At 46.3% G+C, this 15,245-nt stretch overlaps 1 protein-coding gene across 24 annotated transcripts in view; it reads right to left on the bottom strand.

Moving 5' to 3' along the window:
* LOC101107382 (zinc finger protein 501-like) overlaps nucleotides 1–11,252 on the bottom strand; it is a 28,747-nt gene extending 17,495 nt beyond the window's left edge. For 12 of the 24 annotated variants that reach the window (XR_006056238.2, XR_006056236.2, XR_001435599.4 and 9 more), the window contains exon 1: nucleotides 7,053–7,168. Coding sequence is in view for 1 of the 24 variants with exons in the window: in XM_042232344.2 (XP_042088278.2) it covers nucleotides 7,121–7,276 (156 nt within the window). In the remaining 23 variants the exon portion in view is untranslated. Of the gene's footprint in view, nucleotides 1–7,052 lie in introns of all 24 variants that reach the window. The other 12 variants (XR_009596393.1, XR_009596397.1, XR_009596399.1 and 9 more) reach the window with 2 other exon arrangements.
* Between the last annotated feature and the right edge of the window lie 3,993 nt (nucleotides 11,253–15,245).

Genomic DNA, 15,245 nt, shown 5'->3' with positions numbered 1-15,245 from the left:
GGGACGCAGGACAGTCAACTCCCACACAGAGGCCAACACGGGACTTTCCCACACTTTCCCTCGGATCACAGTGCCCTCCTGGTGAGGCCTCATGTACACAGCAGCAGGGGGCACCTCCGCTGACCCCACGATGCCCTTCAGGTCACACAGTCCCACTCAGAGCAGAGCGCCCTCCCGTCCCCCAGGGCCTGATCTCAGTCTCAGAAGTGGAGGCTAAGAGCCCTGGTGCTCAATGCAGGATCCAGATAGGAATCATCTGCGGCTCTGTGCACATTCCTGGCTTCCCAGGTGGCACGAGTGGTAAAGAACCTGCCTGCCAATGCAGGAGACTTCAGAGATGCGGCTTTGACCTTGGATCGGGAAGATCTCCTGGAGAAGGAAATGGCAACCCACTCCAGTATTCTTGCCTGGAAAATCCCATGGACAGAGAAGCCTGGTGGGTTACACTCCTTGGGGTCTCAAAGAGTCAGACACAACTGAGGTGACTTGGCATGCACACACGCAAACATTCCTGTGGCTAGGCCCCACACAACTGTTTAAGGAGAGTCTCTGATGGGAAAAGGGGCACAAACCTGTCTATGCAAAATGCTTCATGGACCTAACATGAAGGTGGGTTGCACACCACTCAGAGGCACACCCAGCACAGCCCCACGTTCTGTCTCTCTCTGACCCATGGTGAACTGCTGTCACCAGGAACCAGCCACAGAAGGGGAAGGAGCAGAAGAAAACACACCAAGCAGGCCTTATAGAACAGAGGTGGGGGTGAGGGCGGGGCTGGCATGGGCAGGAGGAGCTCAGAGATGGCTGCACTCAGAAGGTGAGCTCAGAGATGGCTGCACTCAGAAGGTGACGTCAGACCAAAGACCTGGGGGAGGAAGCCATCTACATCTGCTAGGCCAGAGAGTTCTAGGCAGAGGGACATTCCCTTAAGGACCCTGAGCCGGTAGCAAACTTGGGGCTGGAAGGGGAAAGAGAGCTGTGCCTCTGGAGCAGGGGAAGGGGTTGGGGAGACAGAAGTGGCGGCCAGAGAGGCACGGGGTGGGGAAGCCAAAGAGGAAGGACCAAACATTATTCTCCCATCACTTAAGAAAATTTTGAAAACTATGTGTTCCTTCTTTCACTTTAAGTAAACATCTAATCTTTGCTTTACCTTATACAGTAGAACATTTACAAATTATGGAGTATGTATTTCAAAGCATGCTGAGATATTCACCTAAGCCCTGGAAAGTACAGCGTTGCCCTTAAGCAACCTTAAGGAGGGCGGCAGGGGGAACAGGACTGGAGGCGGTCAGGACCAGTTCTGGACAAGTTAAGGCGGAGACGCCTGTGGGTCATCCCAGCAGAGATACTTAGGAGACAGCTGGACGCAGGACTGACAGTTTAGGGCAGAAGTCTGGATGGAAAGGATAAACTGGGAGACAAGTAGGTGGGGTTGAAAGCCATTTGATGAGATGGTGAGGAAAGGCAGCGGGTGTAGACAGAGAAGAGGTTCATGGACTAAGCCTTGGGATGTTCCCATATTCAGAGACCAGGGAGTTCAGGAATTCATCAGATGAAACTACGAAGTGAACAGGGAGGGGAGAAGAAAATAGAACAAATAGGCAGATAGGCTTGTAGAGGTTAGTCAGACATCCTCAAAACCAAGGTCTCAAGAAAGAGGGAGTGATGACCGGTGGCACCTGCGGCTGACGGGAAAAGCAAATGTGCCCAGGAAGTTAAATACTGGCCTTAGAAACGAGGTGCTGCTGGGGAGGTAAAGTGGTGAAGCCACTATGGAAAACAGTAGGGAGGTTCCTCAAAACACCAAAAATAGAGCTACCATATGACCCAGCAACCCCACCCTTGAGCATATATTCAGATAAACCTACAAGACATGGAAGCAGCCTAAATGTCCATTGACAGAGAAATGAGTAAAGAAGATGGAATACTTAGGAATATTACTCAGGCATAAAAAAGAATGAGGCAATACCACTTGCAATAACATGGATGGACCTAGAGATGATCATACTAAGTGAGATGAGCCACAAAGAGAAAGCACAGGCAACTATATTCAACATCCTATGTTAAATCATGATGGAAAAGAATATGAAAAGAATGTTTATATGTGAAAGTGAAAGTGTTAGCTGCTCAGCTGCATCCTACTCTTTGCAACCCCATGGACTGTAGCCCGCCCGGCTCCTCTGTCCATGGAATTCTCGAGGCAAGAATACAGAGTGGATAGCCATTCCCTTCTCCAGGGGATCTTCCTAACCCAGGGATCAAACTTCCAGGAAGCCTCTGCCTCAGATGGTTAAGAATCTGCCTGCAATGCAGAAGATGCCACAGGTTCGATCCCTGGGTGGGGAAGATACCCTGGAGGATGGCATGCAATCCACTCCAGTATCCTGAGTGGGTTGGATCACTTTGCTGTACAGCAGAAATTAACACAACATTGTAACTATACTTCAATAAAATAATTTTTTAAGCAGAGAGGTCTGTGACTCTGAAAAAGAAAGTGTCAGTGCGGGTAGGGAGCATGTGACCAGTAGACAGTAATCCCCACTCCCCTGGCAGCGAGGAAGTTAGGCTGTGTCTTTCCAACGAGAGTCCCACCTAGTGATGATCACACTAAGGGAGGTAAGCCAGACACAGAAAGACAAACATTGCATGATACGACTTACATGTGGTATCTTAAAGAAAGAAAGACACAGATGAGCTTATTTACAAAACAGAAATAGACCCACACAGAAAACAAACTTATGGCTACCAAAGGGGAAAGGAGGGGGTAGAAATAAATTAGGAGTTTGGGATTAAAATATTCATTACTATAAATAAAATATAACCAACAAGGACCCACCGTATAACACAGGAAAACTCCACTCAATATTTTGTAATAACTTATAAGGGAAAAGAATCTAAAAAGAATATATATATATGTATACATATATCTGAGTCACTGTGCTGTACACTTGAAATTGGGGCGTCCCTGGTGGCTCAGAGGTCAAGAACCTGCCTGCCAATGAAGGAGACCTGCAGAAGATATGTGTTTGGCCCCTGGGTGGGGAAGATCGCTTGCAGGAGGAAACGACAACCCATTCCAGTATTCTTGCCTGAAAAATCCCATGGACAGAAGAGCCTGGCAGGCAGTTCATGAGCTTACAAAGAGTCGGACACAACTGAGAGACCAGATGACAACAACAACACTTGAAGTTAACACAACAACGTAAATCAATTATAGTTAAAAAAAAAAAAAAGTCCCCAGGAGGAGCCTTTCTGCTGCAGGTGTTTTGCTGTGGCATCACTGCCCTCTGATTCTTCAGAGATCTTTCCCTCCGTCATGGCTCTCTTCTGGTGTTTAGCCTCCAGGCCCACTCCCAGCAAGTTCTCCCTAGTGAAAACCAACTGCTGGTTGAGCTGTTTGAAGGGCCCCACTGATCCACTTCTAGAATCAGATGCTCTTACAAGCTCCCACGGGGTCCCCACACACTCCCCAGATACTCCGTGATGAACCTCCCGCCTGTGACAAAATGCCACAAACCCCAGCAATTCATGAATTCACAATGAGCCCAGCGCAGGCCTTGGTTCCAACATCGTAGGATGTCTTTTCACTCAGCCTAATTCCACTTCATTCCTCAAGTGTGACCATGAATTTCCCAATTAAACCCACACTTGCTAATCTCAGTCTCTGCATCTGTGTCCCAAGGAACTTGAGCTAAGATGATAGCACCCCAAGACGCAGCCCCATAACCACCCATTAACCCATCTGCAGGTGTTCTAGGCAGACCTTAGACTGCCTTTCCAATGGTTCTACACTTGCTCCAGAACCCTTGATGTAATTCCTTGGCAGTTCAGTGTGAGGACTCAGCGCTTTCACTGCAGGGTGCATGGGTTCGATCCCTGGTGGGGAACTAAGATCCTGCAAAATGGACAGTGCGGCCACAATCAAACAGCACCATGTAGGGACAGTCATTGTGTGCTCTCCTTCTGATCTCCCTGACCTTCTACCCCACACTAGGAAAAGGGAAAAGGGTGACCGATAACCAGCTGAGTCAAATCATTGCTTCCTGGCTTAACAGGGACTGCAAATGTAAGTTATCCTATGATATAAATAATTACAAAAATGTACAAGCCTTTTAGAAAGGAGTTTTGCAAATGTCATCTTCACGTGCCTAATTTAACCAGATCTTGAATGCATTCTATGGGAAGTGAAGTGAGTCAGTCATGTCCGACTCTTTGCGTCGGACTATAGTCCATGGAATTCTCCAGGCCAGAATACTGGAGTGGGTAGCCTTTCCCTTCTCCAGGGGAGCTTCCCAAGCCAGAGATTGAACCCAAGTTTCCCACACTGCAGGTGGATTTTTTACAGCTGAGCCACGAGAAAGCCACACTCAAATATCTCACCCCCTCTTCATCCATCTCCAGTCAACTCAGCACTCATCTGGCTCCTCTTTCCACGGCTCTCAGTTCCCCTCTCATCATTTCTACTGGCTTTTCCGTGTTTTCCTCCCAGGTTTCTGCTGATTTTGGTCTCCTCCCCTGTCTGCTTGTTCCTCCTCTCAGCCTTGTTCTGCTCCACTCTGGGGACTTGTTTCCAGTCCTATTGTTCTTTCTCCCTAATCTCCCTGATTGCCTCACATCTTCATGGATTTCTGCCTGTTTCTTCCCCCATCTTTGTTCTCTGCTGTGTTCACCTTTTTCCTGTTATACCTGCCTCATCCCCACCCTCTACCCTGCCAGGCTCACCCTGCTTTCTCCCTGCTTTTTTCTCCTTCTGCCCCTCTCGTCTCCCATTGTCCCTTCTTTCTGTACCAGCTCAAAGTTGCTCTGTCTGCCCACTCTCTTACCCTTTCCCCCCACTCTAGGTAAAGTGCTCTTCTTGCGGATCAGGGGCCTCTTCTCCCTGTTTTGCTTCCCTTCATCTCCCTGGAGAATCCCCTCACCGCAACCTTACTCTAAATAATCTGGATCTTCCTTTCTCCCCCTGCTACTTTCTTAGTTTATTCTTTCACTCAGTGAAACAGAACAAAGAAAGTTTCTAAAATGTGGAGTCTGGAGGTTTTCAGGGAAAGGCCTCAGGCACTACCACTGGGATTCAATTACAGGGACTTTCCCTGGTGGTCCAGTGGTTAAGAATCCCCCTTGCAAGGCAAAGGATGACAAGGGTTGGATACCTGGTGTGGGAACTAACACTCCACACACCCCAGAGCAAGGAAGCTCACAAGTCACAGCAAAGATTCCCAGTGCTTCAACTAACACCCAATGCAGCCAAATAAACAAATACTTCAAAACAGAAAAAGATATTGAGCACTTGGGGCGGGGGCAGTAAAAAAAAGAATTACAAATGCCAAGAAGACAATTACAAACCCCAAAAGGAATTATCCTCCCCGCCCAGGAGCCCAGCCAATAGAAAACACCTTGGCTATGTTTCCAAATTCTCCACTTCCCTCCAAAGTACTTTTGTTCAAAACAACTACTCTCAACTTTCCCTTTTCTCTATAAAGCAATTCCTCATCATGGCTTGTCAGTCTTGTCTATGGTTTCCTGCTACTGTTTGCCTGTCCTGTATTGCAATTCCTTAATAAACCCATTCTGCTGGTAAAATAACTGGCTGTTTTATTTTTTAGGACAATAACCGTTTCTTAGGACTTCCCTGGTGGCTCAGATGGTAAAGAATCTGCCTACAATGTGGGAGATCTGGCTTCAATCCCTGGGTCAGGAAAATTCTCTGGAGAAGGAAATGGCAACCCACTCCAGTACTCTTGCCTAGAAAATCCCATGGCCAGAAGAGCCTGGTAGGCTACAGTCCATGGGGTCGCAAAGAATCGGACACGACTAAGTGACTAAACTTCATCTATCCTTCACTGTGGCATCTGTGAATGGTTCCCCTTCAATTTCCTTTCCTCATTTTCCTAATTCTCTCAGTGGGTCAGTCCCTCAGTGGGTCAGTCCCAGGTATGAGATGTTTGGATGAAGAATGTCGCCAGCCTTATCTAAACAAAGGATGTTGCAAGAGCCACTGCAGCCACCCCAACTGTGCACTCTGAGGGAATTCAGGATGGAGAAAAGCCATAGATACTATGATAAGGTGCATACCAAACGAATGACTTCAATGTACCCAAACGCTAACATTTTCCTATGCATAAAAAAGTACTAAACTCATTAGCTTGAGATGTCCGGTTTCCTTAAATTAACTCCTCTTTTGATGTTCCAACTACCTGGTTTTTGTTTTGGTTGCTGCAAAATTCCTATATACCCTGGTTCCTCCCTTACTTCTTGAGAGATCTGGGAGGCTGTCTTACAGGCTTAAGTCCTCAGTTTTTTCTGCCAAATAAAACACCATTCTCAACTTCTACGTGGTGCATTCCCGTCCCCCGCCCCTCAAGTGGATACATGGGATTAGATTGTTTTTAGCCCTGTCTGACTTTTTTGTGCCCCCATGGACTGTAGCCCGCCAGGCTCCTCTGTCCATGGGATTTCGCAGGCAAGAATACTGGAGTGGGTTGCCATTTCCTTCTCCAGGGGATCTTGTCGACCCAGGGATCCACCCACGTCTCCTGTTTGGAAAGCGGCTTTTTTTTTTTTTTTTTTTTGTCACTGAGCCGTTAGGGAAGCCCTGGAATTAGATATCTATTAATTTCACATTAATAAGACACATTATTCAGCGGGGTAGAATTTCGGACAGAAAAATCATGGGTGTCTCAAGACAGGCTCTTTTTAACCTCCTTCCCCAACGCAAGATAAGGAGAGGCGGTGACTAACACGGGGAGGCCTGGGGATTGGTACGACTCTGCTGAGGAGTGTGCGAAGTGAAGGGACGTGTGTCTCGGGAACGCAGCAGACTCTCCAGAGTCCCAGCGTCACAAAGATGACGCGCCCTTTCCTGCACCCGGGCAGCTGGCGCTGTCCTCCAGTGGCAGAGAGGGAGAGGTTGAGGGGCGAGCAGCGCACGGGTAGCAGCTCGCGGATATCAAAAAGACGGAGAAGCGGCACCCCACCCCTACCCCCTCTCAAGGAGAAGTCCGTATTTACTTCGGGTGGAGGATGACTGCTGGAACGTTAAGATTCGTACTGACCCTCAGACCCAGGTATGCAGGACAGCGTACCGCAAAGCGCAGGTTTAAACAAGAAAGATGAAACTCACGCTCCGGTAGGGCGACCTTCGCTCCGCGATAACCGCTTCCGGGTCTGCAGGAAACTGCGCGGGGAACGAAGGGAAGAGGCGGGGCAACCCGGAGGCGGGGCAATTCGGGGGCGGGGCCTGGACTGGGCGGGACCGTGGAGGCGTGGAAAGAGGCATAATTGGACAGGGCCAGGCAGGGGCGGGGCCAGGGCTTCCGCTCTCAATTCCTCTGCGTTGTCAGAGCTTGGAAGGGCTTGGCTGTTTCTTCTGTGCGTGTCTCTTGGTTTCGTTTTTTTGTTTGTTTGTTGTTTTTTTTTTTTTTAAACGATACATGACTGACTTTACGCAACTGAAATTTTTCTGAAGGAGATCAGCCCTGGGATTTCTTTTGGAAGGAATGATGCTAAAGCTGAAACTCCAGTACTTTGGCCACCTGATGCGAAGAGTTGACTCATTGGAAAAGACTGTGATGCTGGGAGGGATTGGGGGCAGGAGAAGGGGACGACAGAGGATGAGATGGCTGGATGGCATCACTGACTCGATGGACGTGAGTCTGAGTGAACTCCGGGAGTTGGTGATGGATAGGGAGGCCTCGCGTGCTGCGATTCATGGGGTCCCAAAGAGTCGGACACGACTGAGCGACTGAAGTGAACTGAACTGAACTGAAATTATTAGTCATCTTGATTACAAAAGCAAATTAACATGGTATGCTTTAATAACCTTTAAAAATAGATTTAACAAATTTTAAACGTACAGATTGCTCCTTAATATTCAGTAATACTTAACAGTAACTGCCGTATGTATCCATATGAAATTTTTGTCTGATAGGACCAGCAAGTATGAGTACCTTTATAATTTAGGAATAGACAATTAGATTATGAATCAAGGGTTAAGTCTTTATCACTCAGTTAGCCACTCCACTTCCCAGGTAGCACAGTGGTAAAGAATCCGCCTGCAATGCAGGAAAGGCGGGTTCAATGCCTGCGTCGGGCAGATTCACTAGAGGAGGAAATGGCAACCCACTCCAGTATTCTTGCCTGGGAAATCCCATGGACAGAGGAGCCTGGCATGCATCCCTGGTGTTGTAAGAGTTGGACACTACTAAGTGTGCGTGCAAGTCGGCCAGTTAGACCTGTAGTTCTCACTCTGCCGAGGACAAACCTGCTGCAGCCACTCACTTTGAGGACTTCTTAATAACTTGAGCAAGTTTATCCCCACTTGTTCAGACACACCTTACAAACATCTAGTTGTGGTAAACTTTTGGGTTTCAGATGTACTTAGTGATAGTCCTGCTTATGTTAAGTTCCGGTGAAAATGGAGCAGTATACTGTCAGGCCCTCTCAGGTATAGATCTTTTCTGTGTCCCCCTTCTTTCCAGCGCTGCCCCCCATCTTATTTGTAGGAAATAGGTTTCAGCCTCCAAGACCTTCCCTAATCACCAAAGGAGGCTTCATTCAGGATCCATGACCCTCCCTGAGTTCCAAAGGGCAGATTCAATTGCTAATCAGGGAAGGAAGGGGGTGCTGAGACAAGGGAGAAGCAATAGAGCAGCTTTGGGGCAGGGGTCCTTGTTCCTCCTCAAGGACTATATTCAGTGCAGAACTATATCTTTGAGCTCTTCTTCAGGAACTAAGGAGAAGGCAATGGCAACCCATTCCAGTACTCTTGCCTGGAAAATCCCATGGACGGAGGAGCCTGGTAGGCTGTAGTCCATGGGGTTGCTAAGAGTTGGACACGACTGAGCGACTTCACTTTCACTTTTCACTTTCATGCATTGGAGAAGGAAATGGCAACCTACTCCAGTGTTCTTGCCTGGAGAATCCAGGGATGGGGAAGCCTGGTGGGCTGCCGTCTATGGGGTTGCACAGAGTTGGACACGAGTGAAGTGACTTAGCAGCAGCAGCAGGAACTAAGTCCCCCAACTCAGGTGGAAGATGGTAGCTTCAGGCTGAGCACAAGATTCCTGGAGCATCGCCTCCAACCAATGAGAGTCCCACACCCTGCAGCCTTTGCCCCAAATTCTGCCTATAAAACTCCTCTCTGAAAACCCTGACGGAGTTAGAGATTGTTGGGCATAAGCCACCCATCCTTGTATTGGCGCTTTTACAATACAAATACAAATTCCATATTTTCCTTTTCCATAACCTGGTGTCAGTAGATTGGCTTTATTGCACTTAGGTGAGCAGACCCAAGTTTGCTTCGGTAATAAAAGAAGAAAAGGAAATTTTAATTTGAGCACATGGAGGTGTCATAGGAACCTAATTTTTGTTGTTTAGTTGCTAAGTCGCATCCAACTCTTTTGCGACCCCATGGACTGCAGCATGCCAGGTTTCTCTGTCCAGGAGATTTTCCAGGCAAGAATACTGGAGTGGGTTGCCATCTCCTTCTCCAGGGCATCTTCCAGACCCAGTGATCGAAGCTGTGGCTCCAGTAGCGTCTCTTGCATTGCAGGCAGATTTCTGTACCGCTGAGCCACCAGGGAAACCCCATAAGGGTGTCGTAAGAAGTGGCCAGAACAGGCAGCTTTTATAATTTTTGAGAAAGAAAAAACAAATTTGCAAGGAATTGATAGGACATAGAAACTTAGGCTTTGCATGCTCGATTAGTGAAGAATCTAAACAGAATCGGATATTTGAATAGTAAATTAAAGAGTAATAAGGTGGTGGGTTCTTGTGTGTGTGTGTGTTTTCTTTTTGGCTGCTCCACGAATTTTGCAGAATCCTAATTCCCAGATCAGGGATTGAGTCTGTGCCCTAGGTAGCGAAAATGCAGAGTCCTAACCACTAGCAAGACTCTTGCTCCTTGGAAGGAAAGTTATGACCAACCTGACTCATTGGAAAAGACCCTGATGCTGGGAAAGAGTGAAGGTGGGAGGAGAAGGGGAAGATAGAGGATGAGTTGGTTGGATGGCATCACCGACTCAATGGACATGAGTTTGAGTAACCTCCAGGGGTTGGTGATGGACAGGGAGGCCTGGTGTGCTGCAGTCCTTGGGGTCACAAAGAATTGGCCAGGACTGAGTGAACCAAACTGAACTGAACCACTAGACCACCAGGGAATTTCCAAGGTTTGTTTAGTTTACACAGGCATCTTGCCTGGATTTCTTATCTCTGGTGATAAGGGCATCCTTCTACCTCCAGAGGCAGGGAATGAACCTTCCACATGAAGATTTATTTCTTGCTTTCAGGAGATAGAAAGGAGGATCAGAGTGTCTCCCTTGCACTGGTCGTTTCTTAAGTAGATTGAATTCAAAATTTGCACTGAGGCACGTTTTGGGGTGGCCCACCCTAGGCTTCTTGTCATATGGAAAAACAGATGCCAGGGAGAATGAATATATGTATATATGGCTGAGTTCCTTCGCTGTTCACCTGAAACTGCCACAACATTGTTAACAAGCTATACCCCAATACAAAATAAAAAGTTTAAAGTTTGAAAAAAAAAAACCCAAACAGATGCCAATTATTAAAGATTCAAAAATAAGAAGGGAGTTCCCTGGTGGCCTAATGGTTGGGGAACTGAGATTCTGCAAGCTCCATAGCATCATTATTTGTTTGTTTGTTTTTCTTTTTGACCACACTGAACAGGTGTGAAGAATACCTTGAAGAATACCCTACCAGGGATCAAACTTCATGCCGCACCCCCCTGCAGTAGAAGTGCAGAATCCAAACCACTGGGCAGTTAGGGAATTTCTACAAGGAATTCTTTTTTCTTTTTTTGGTTGTACTCATGGTCTGCAGGATCTTAGTTCCCCAACCAGGGATGGAACCTGTGCCCCCTGCAGTAGAAGTTTGGAGTCTTAACTACTAGACTTCCTGGGAAGTCCCACATAGGCATAATTGATCATTAACTTCATTATCAGTCCTCCTGTCTCTGGAGACTGGGTAGGAAGTGAGGAATGGAAAGTTCCCACCTTCTAATCGTAGACTGGTCTTTCTGGTGACTAGCTCCCATCCAGGAGCCCACCAAGATTTGTCTCATTAAAACAAAAGACACTCTTATCACCCTGGGAAATTCTAAAGGATTTGGTGCCCTATGTCAGGAATCAAAGACCAAAATTAGAAAAAAAGATGTGCCTAGTGCTCTCATCACTTAGGAAATCATAAGAGTTTTAGGTGCTCTGTGCCAGGAACCAGGGGCAGAGAGTAATAAATATATTTTCCATGATTTCACACTATCACACATAAAACATAATTTCTGTTATAACGTAATATTGTAAATCAACTGTATTGCAATAAATTTTTTTTTAAAAAAGACATCACTATCTGTCAGAAGACATGGCTCTAAATAACGAAAGCCAGAGAAGTCTCTGTGATTTCTGAACAAGAACTTAGGAACAGGGTAGGAGAGGGAAGTATTGAAAGTTTGGGGAGCAGATGCAAACCATTATACACGCTGCTACTGCTAAGTCGCTTCAGTCGTGTCCGACTCTGTGCGACCCCATAGACGGCAGCCCACCAGTCTCCCCCGTCCCTGGGATTCTCCAGGCAAGAACACGAGTGGGTTTACGTTTCCTTCTCCAACCATTATACATAGGGTGTATAAACAGCAAGGTCCTACTGTATAGCTCAGGGAACTATATTTAATACCCTGCAGCAAACCATAATGGGAAAGAATATGAAAAAGAATACATATACATGCATAACTGAGTCAGTTTACCGTACAGCAGAAATTAACACAACATTGTAAATCAATTATACTTCAAATAAAATAAAAGTACCATGGGGATATAAAGAAAAAATATTTGTACCTTTGTCATTTTTCTGCTGATCATGGGGAAAAAGATTTGAAGACAGTATCATGAATTTTATGGTCACGATTAGATACCACAAGCAATGTATTAAAAAAAGCCATGGTCAGAAGGAGACGGCAGGACCTTACTGGGCACAGGTCTTCAAGATGTAGCTCCTCCAAGGAATTTAGGAAGTGACGGCCTCCGCTAGCAAGCCCACAAGTCACATTTCACGCCTATGCACGTTACACCTAAACTTGCGCGTGTGCCCAAGAACTTGAGATAGCCCCGCCCCTCGTGGGACGAGACTCCGCCCTCAAGGTGGAGCCGCCTCATTTCTCAAGGTGTCTGCTCTGCTTTCCTGCCCAGATGGTACACGTCTGCCCAGAAGTCTTCTATCTCAGTGCCCCTTTAGAGCCCCTTTATCCAGGATCCAAACTTGCAGCAACAACTTGGTGCTTATATCGGTCTGGGGCTCTGATCAATCACCCAGAATCCAATCTGACCCAAGCCCACAAGAAGAAGCTGCGGGGTTCAGCCCCCTGGGACATATTAAATCTGCAGCACAAACCCATCCTACCACCATCCCGTTTGGTACTTTATCTCCCCACCCTTCCCCTTGCCTGCCTAAAGCCTCAGGCCTACACACACAAGGGAAAGCCTGTAGCCCTCAGATCCTGAATCTAGCACTAGGACTGCAGGGGGCTGGCCGGCCAGATTCACCTCATGCTGTATAAATAGAGAAGGGGCCCACAGGCCCTAACTAGAGCTGCTCCTCCAAATTTGCTAGGTTTCTACCTAACACTTCTGGCCCAACAACAGATGTGCACACAAAGTTCAATTGTCTCCAAAGCTGCACCCTAGAGCCGATCTCTGCCTAGCTGGGGTCTCTGGGGTTCCATAGAACTCTCAGTTCAGTTCAGTTCAGTCGCTCTGTCATGTCCGATTCTTTGCGACCCCAAGAATTGCAGCACTCCAGGCCTCCCTGTCCGTCACCAACTCCCGGAGTTCACTCAGACTCATGTCCATAGAGTTAGTGATGCCATCCAGCCATCTCATCCTCTGTCATCCCCTTCTCCTCCTGCCCCCAATCCCTCCCAGCATCACAGTCTTTTCCAATGAGTCAACTCTGCACATGAGGTGGCCAAAGTACTGGAGTTTCAGCTTTAGCATCATTCCTTCAAAGAAATCCCAGGGCTGATCTTCAGAATGGACTGGTTGGATCTCCTTGCAGTCCAAGGGACTCTCAAGAGTCTTCTCCAACACCACAGTTCAAAAGTATCAATTCTTCGGTGCTCAGCTTTCTTCACAGAAATAGAGGTACCCTCTAAAATAACTTAGATACGAATTTACCTCTTTAATCTCTCCAATCCTCTACGTGTCCTCAGATCCTCCCTTCTCACAACTACTTAGAAGGGAACTCAGTTTAGGGTGACTTCTGCTGCTAACCCAGAACTGGACTCAGAATTCCCAGTTTCTGGAAACCTGGACACACACAGAAGGGAGCAAAGAACTTAAAGTTTGGTAAGTTTATTTGCTTTTTTGTTTATAACTTGTATTTAGAGAATTACTCGAAGCATCATGTCTCCGACTCTTAGGGGCCCATTGGTTATTTCACAAGTTAAAAACAAAATATGTGAACACAAATGGACAAAGCATCTGAAGATCACTCAGAATGACTAATCCCACCATTCTTTTTTTTTTTTAATGTATTTATTTATTTATCGTGTGGTAGTGCTGGGTATTTGTTTTTTTTTTGCTCAGGCTTTCTCTAGTTATGGTGAGTAGGGGCTACTTTCTGTTGTGGTGTGAAGACTTCTCATTGCGGTGGCTTCTATTGTTGTGGAGCACAGGCTCAGTAGCTGTGGTACACAGGCTTAATTGCTCCAAGGCATGTGGGATCTTCCAGACCACAGTTGGAACACACATTTCCTGCACTGGCCACCAGGGAAGCCCCTCCTGCATTGGTAGGCAGATTCTTATCCACTTCGTCATCAGAAAAGTCCTAATCCCACCATTCTTTTCTGCCTTCCTCTCTTCCATGTATACTGAGTGAGCTGCCATCACATGTAAGATCATTTTAATGATCAGTGACAGGGAAACTGAAGAGGCATAGGAATCTCTATCCCCAAGAAAGGCACAGCCCAGCACCCAAATCCTCCTAGGGAAGATAGACATATAACACTCAACTCCCACAGTGTTATAAGGATTGAATCACATAATTCATGTGAGGTTCCCAGCACAGTCATGAGACAGAGGGCATGCTACCATTCTTGTGAACCTATATTAGATGTTCAAAAAATAATGCCTTAATGTATGAATGCATGCTGTTTCTCTAAGGACAAATACAAACTAAAAATAATAACAACAAAAAAAACAAACCTGGCTTAATTTTCTTTGTTGAGAATAAGAGAAGAGACTATTTCCCCCCCTTTTCTTAGAGCATTTCCTTTAGAAACTTGTAAGTTCTTTTCCTGCTTCCTTGAAATGTATGTACAACCTTTAAAAAAAGCTAAACAAGGCTCTTGTCAATTTTGCAACCCAGGAATATTTCAAGGATCTGGAAGCCATCTCTCTGAAAGGTAAACATCAAAGGAGATAGCAAACTTACCTCCCAGTTTCTGCATAAGGGTAAGAACTTAACTTGGGCTTCTCAGGTAGCTCAGCGGTAAAGAATCTGCCTGCCAATGCAGGAGACTCCAGTTCGATCCCTGGGAGGCGAAGATCCCCTGGAGAAAGAAATGGCAACCCACTCCAATATTCTTGCCTGGGAAATTCCATGGACAGCAGAGCCTTGTGGACTACAGTCCATGGGGTCACAAAGAATTGGATACAAGTTAGCAACTGAACAACAAGAACCTAACTTAGCAGGTGCCTTGTTCCATGCTGCAGAACTCTCTCCTGTCATAAAGATAGAAGTTTGTTTTTCCTCTGGATAAAGATAATTAGCTAACACTAATTAGTCCAATTACCTGGTGAAGTTAGGATGAACTTTTTGTGACAAATGATGCTATCACATCTTATCTGAGAACGAGTTATTGTTTATCTTGAGAACAAGTATGTAAACACTTGTATCTGCTTATCTAATATTACAGGTTAGGACTTTCAGTCTGCAGTCTCTTAGCAGATTGCCTGTGATGGACATCACTTTCTGGTTTAGTACTTATTTAATAGTAAAACTGTTTCCTTCCTCTACTACCTTTGTGGAGAGGACTTCTGAGTTGTAAGATGATGTCATTTTAAATTATTTTACTCAACACTACCCGCTTGCAAAAGAGCGTCGACTTCAGCCATTTTCAACTTAAGAGTAAAACATCTGAGCTTGAAATTTAAGTGGCCGAAAGTGAAGTCACTCAGTGGTGTCCGACTCTTTGCGACCCCATGGACTGTAGCCTACCAGGTTCCTCTATCCATGGG

The sequence above is a fragment of the Ovis aries genome, chromosome 14, assembly GCF_016772045.2.
Source record: "Ovis aries strain OAR_USU_Benz2616 breed Rambouillet chromosome 14, ARS-UI_Ramb_v3.0, whole genome shotgun sequence".
NCBI classification, from domain to species: domain Eukaryota; kingdom Metazoa; phylum Chordata; class Mammalia; order Artiodactyla; family Bovidae; genus Ovis; species Ovis aries.
Note: the sequence above shows the minus strand (reverse complement) of the source record. Positions and strands in the feature narration are given on the sequence as shown.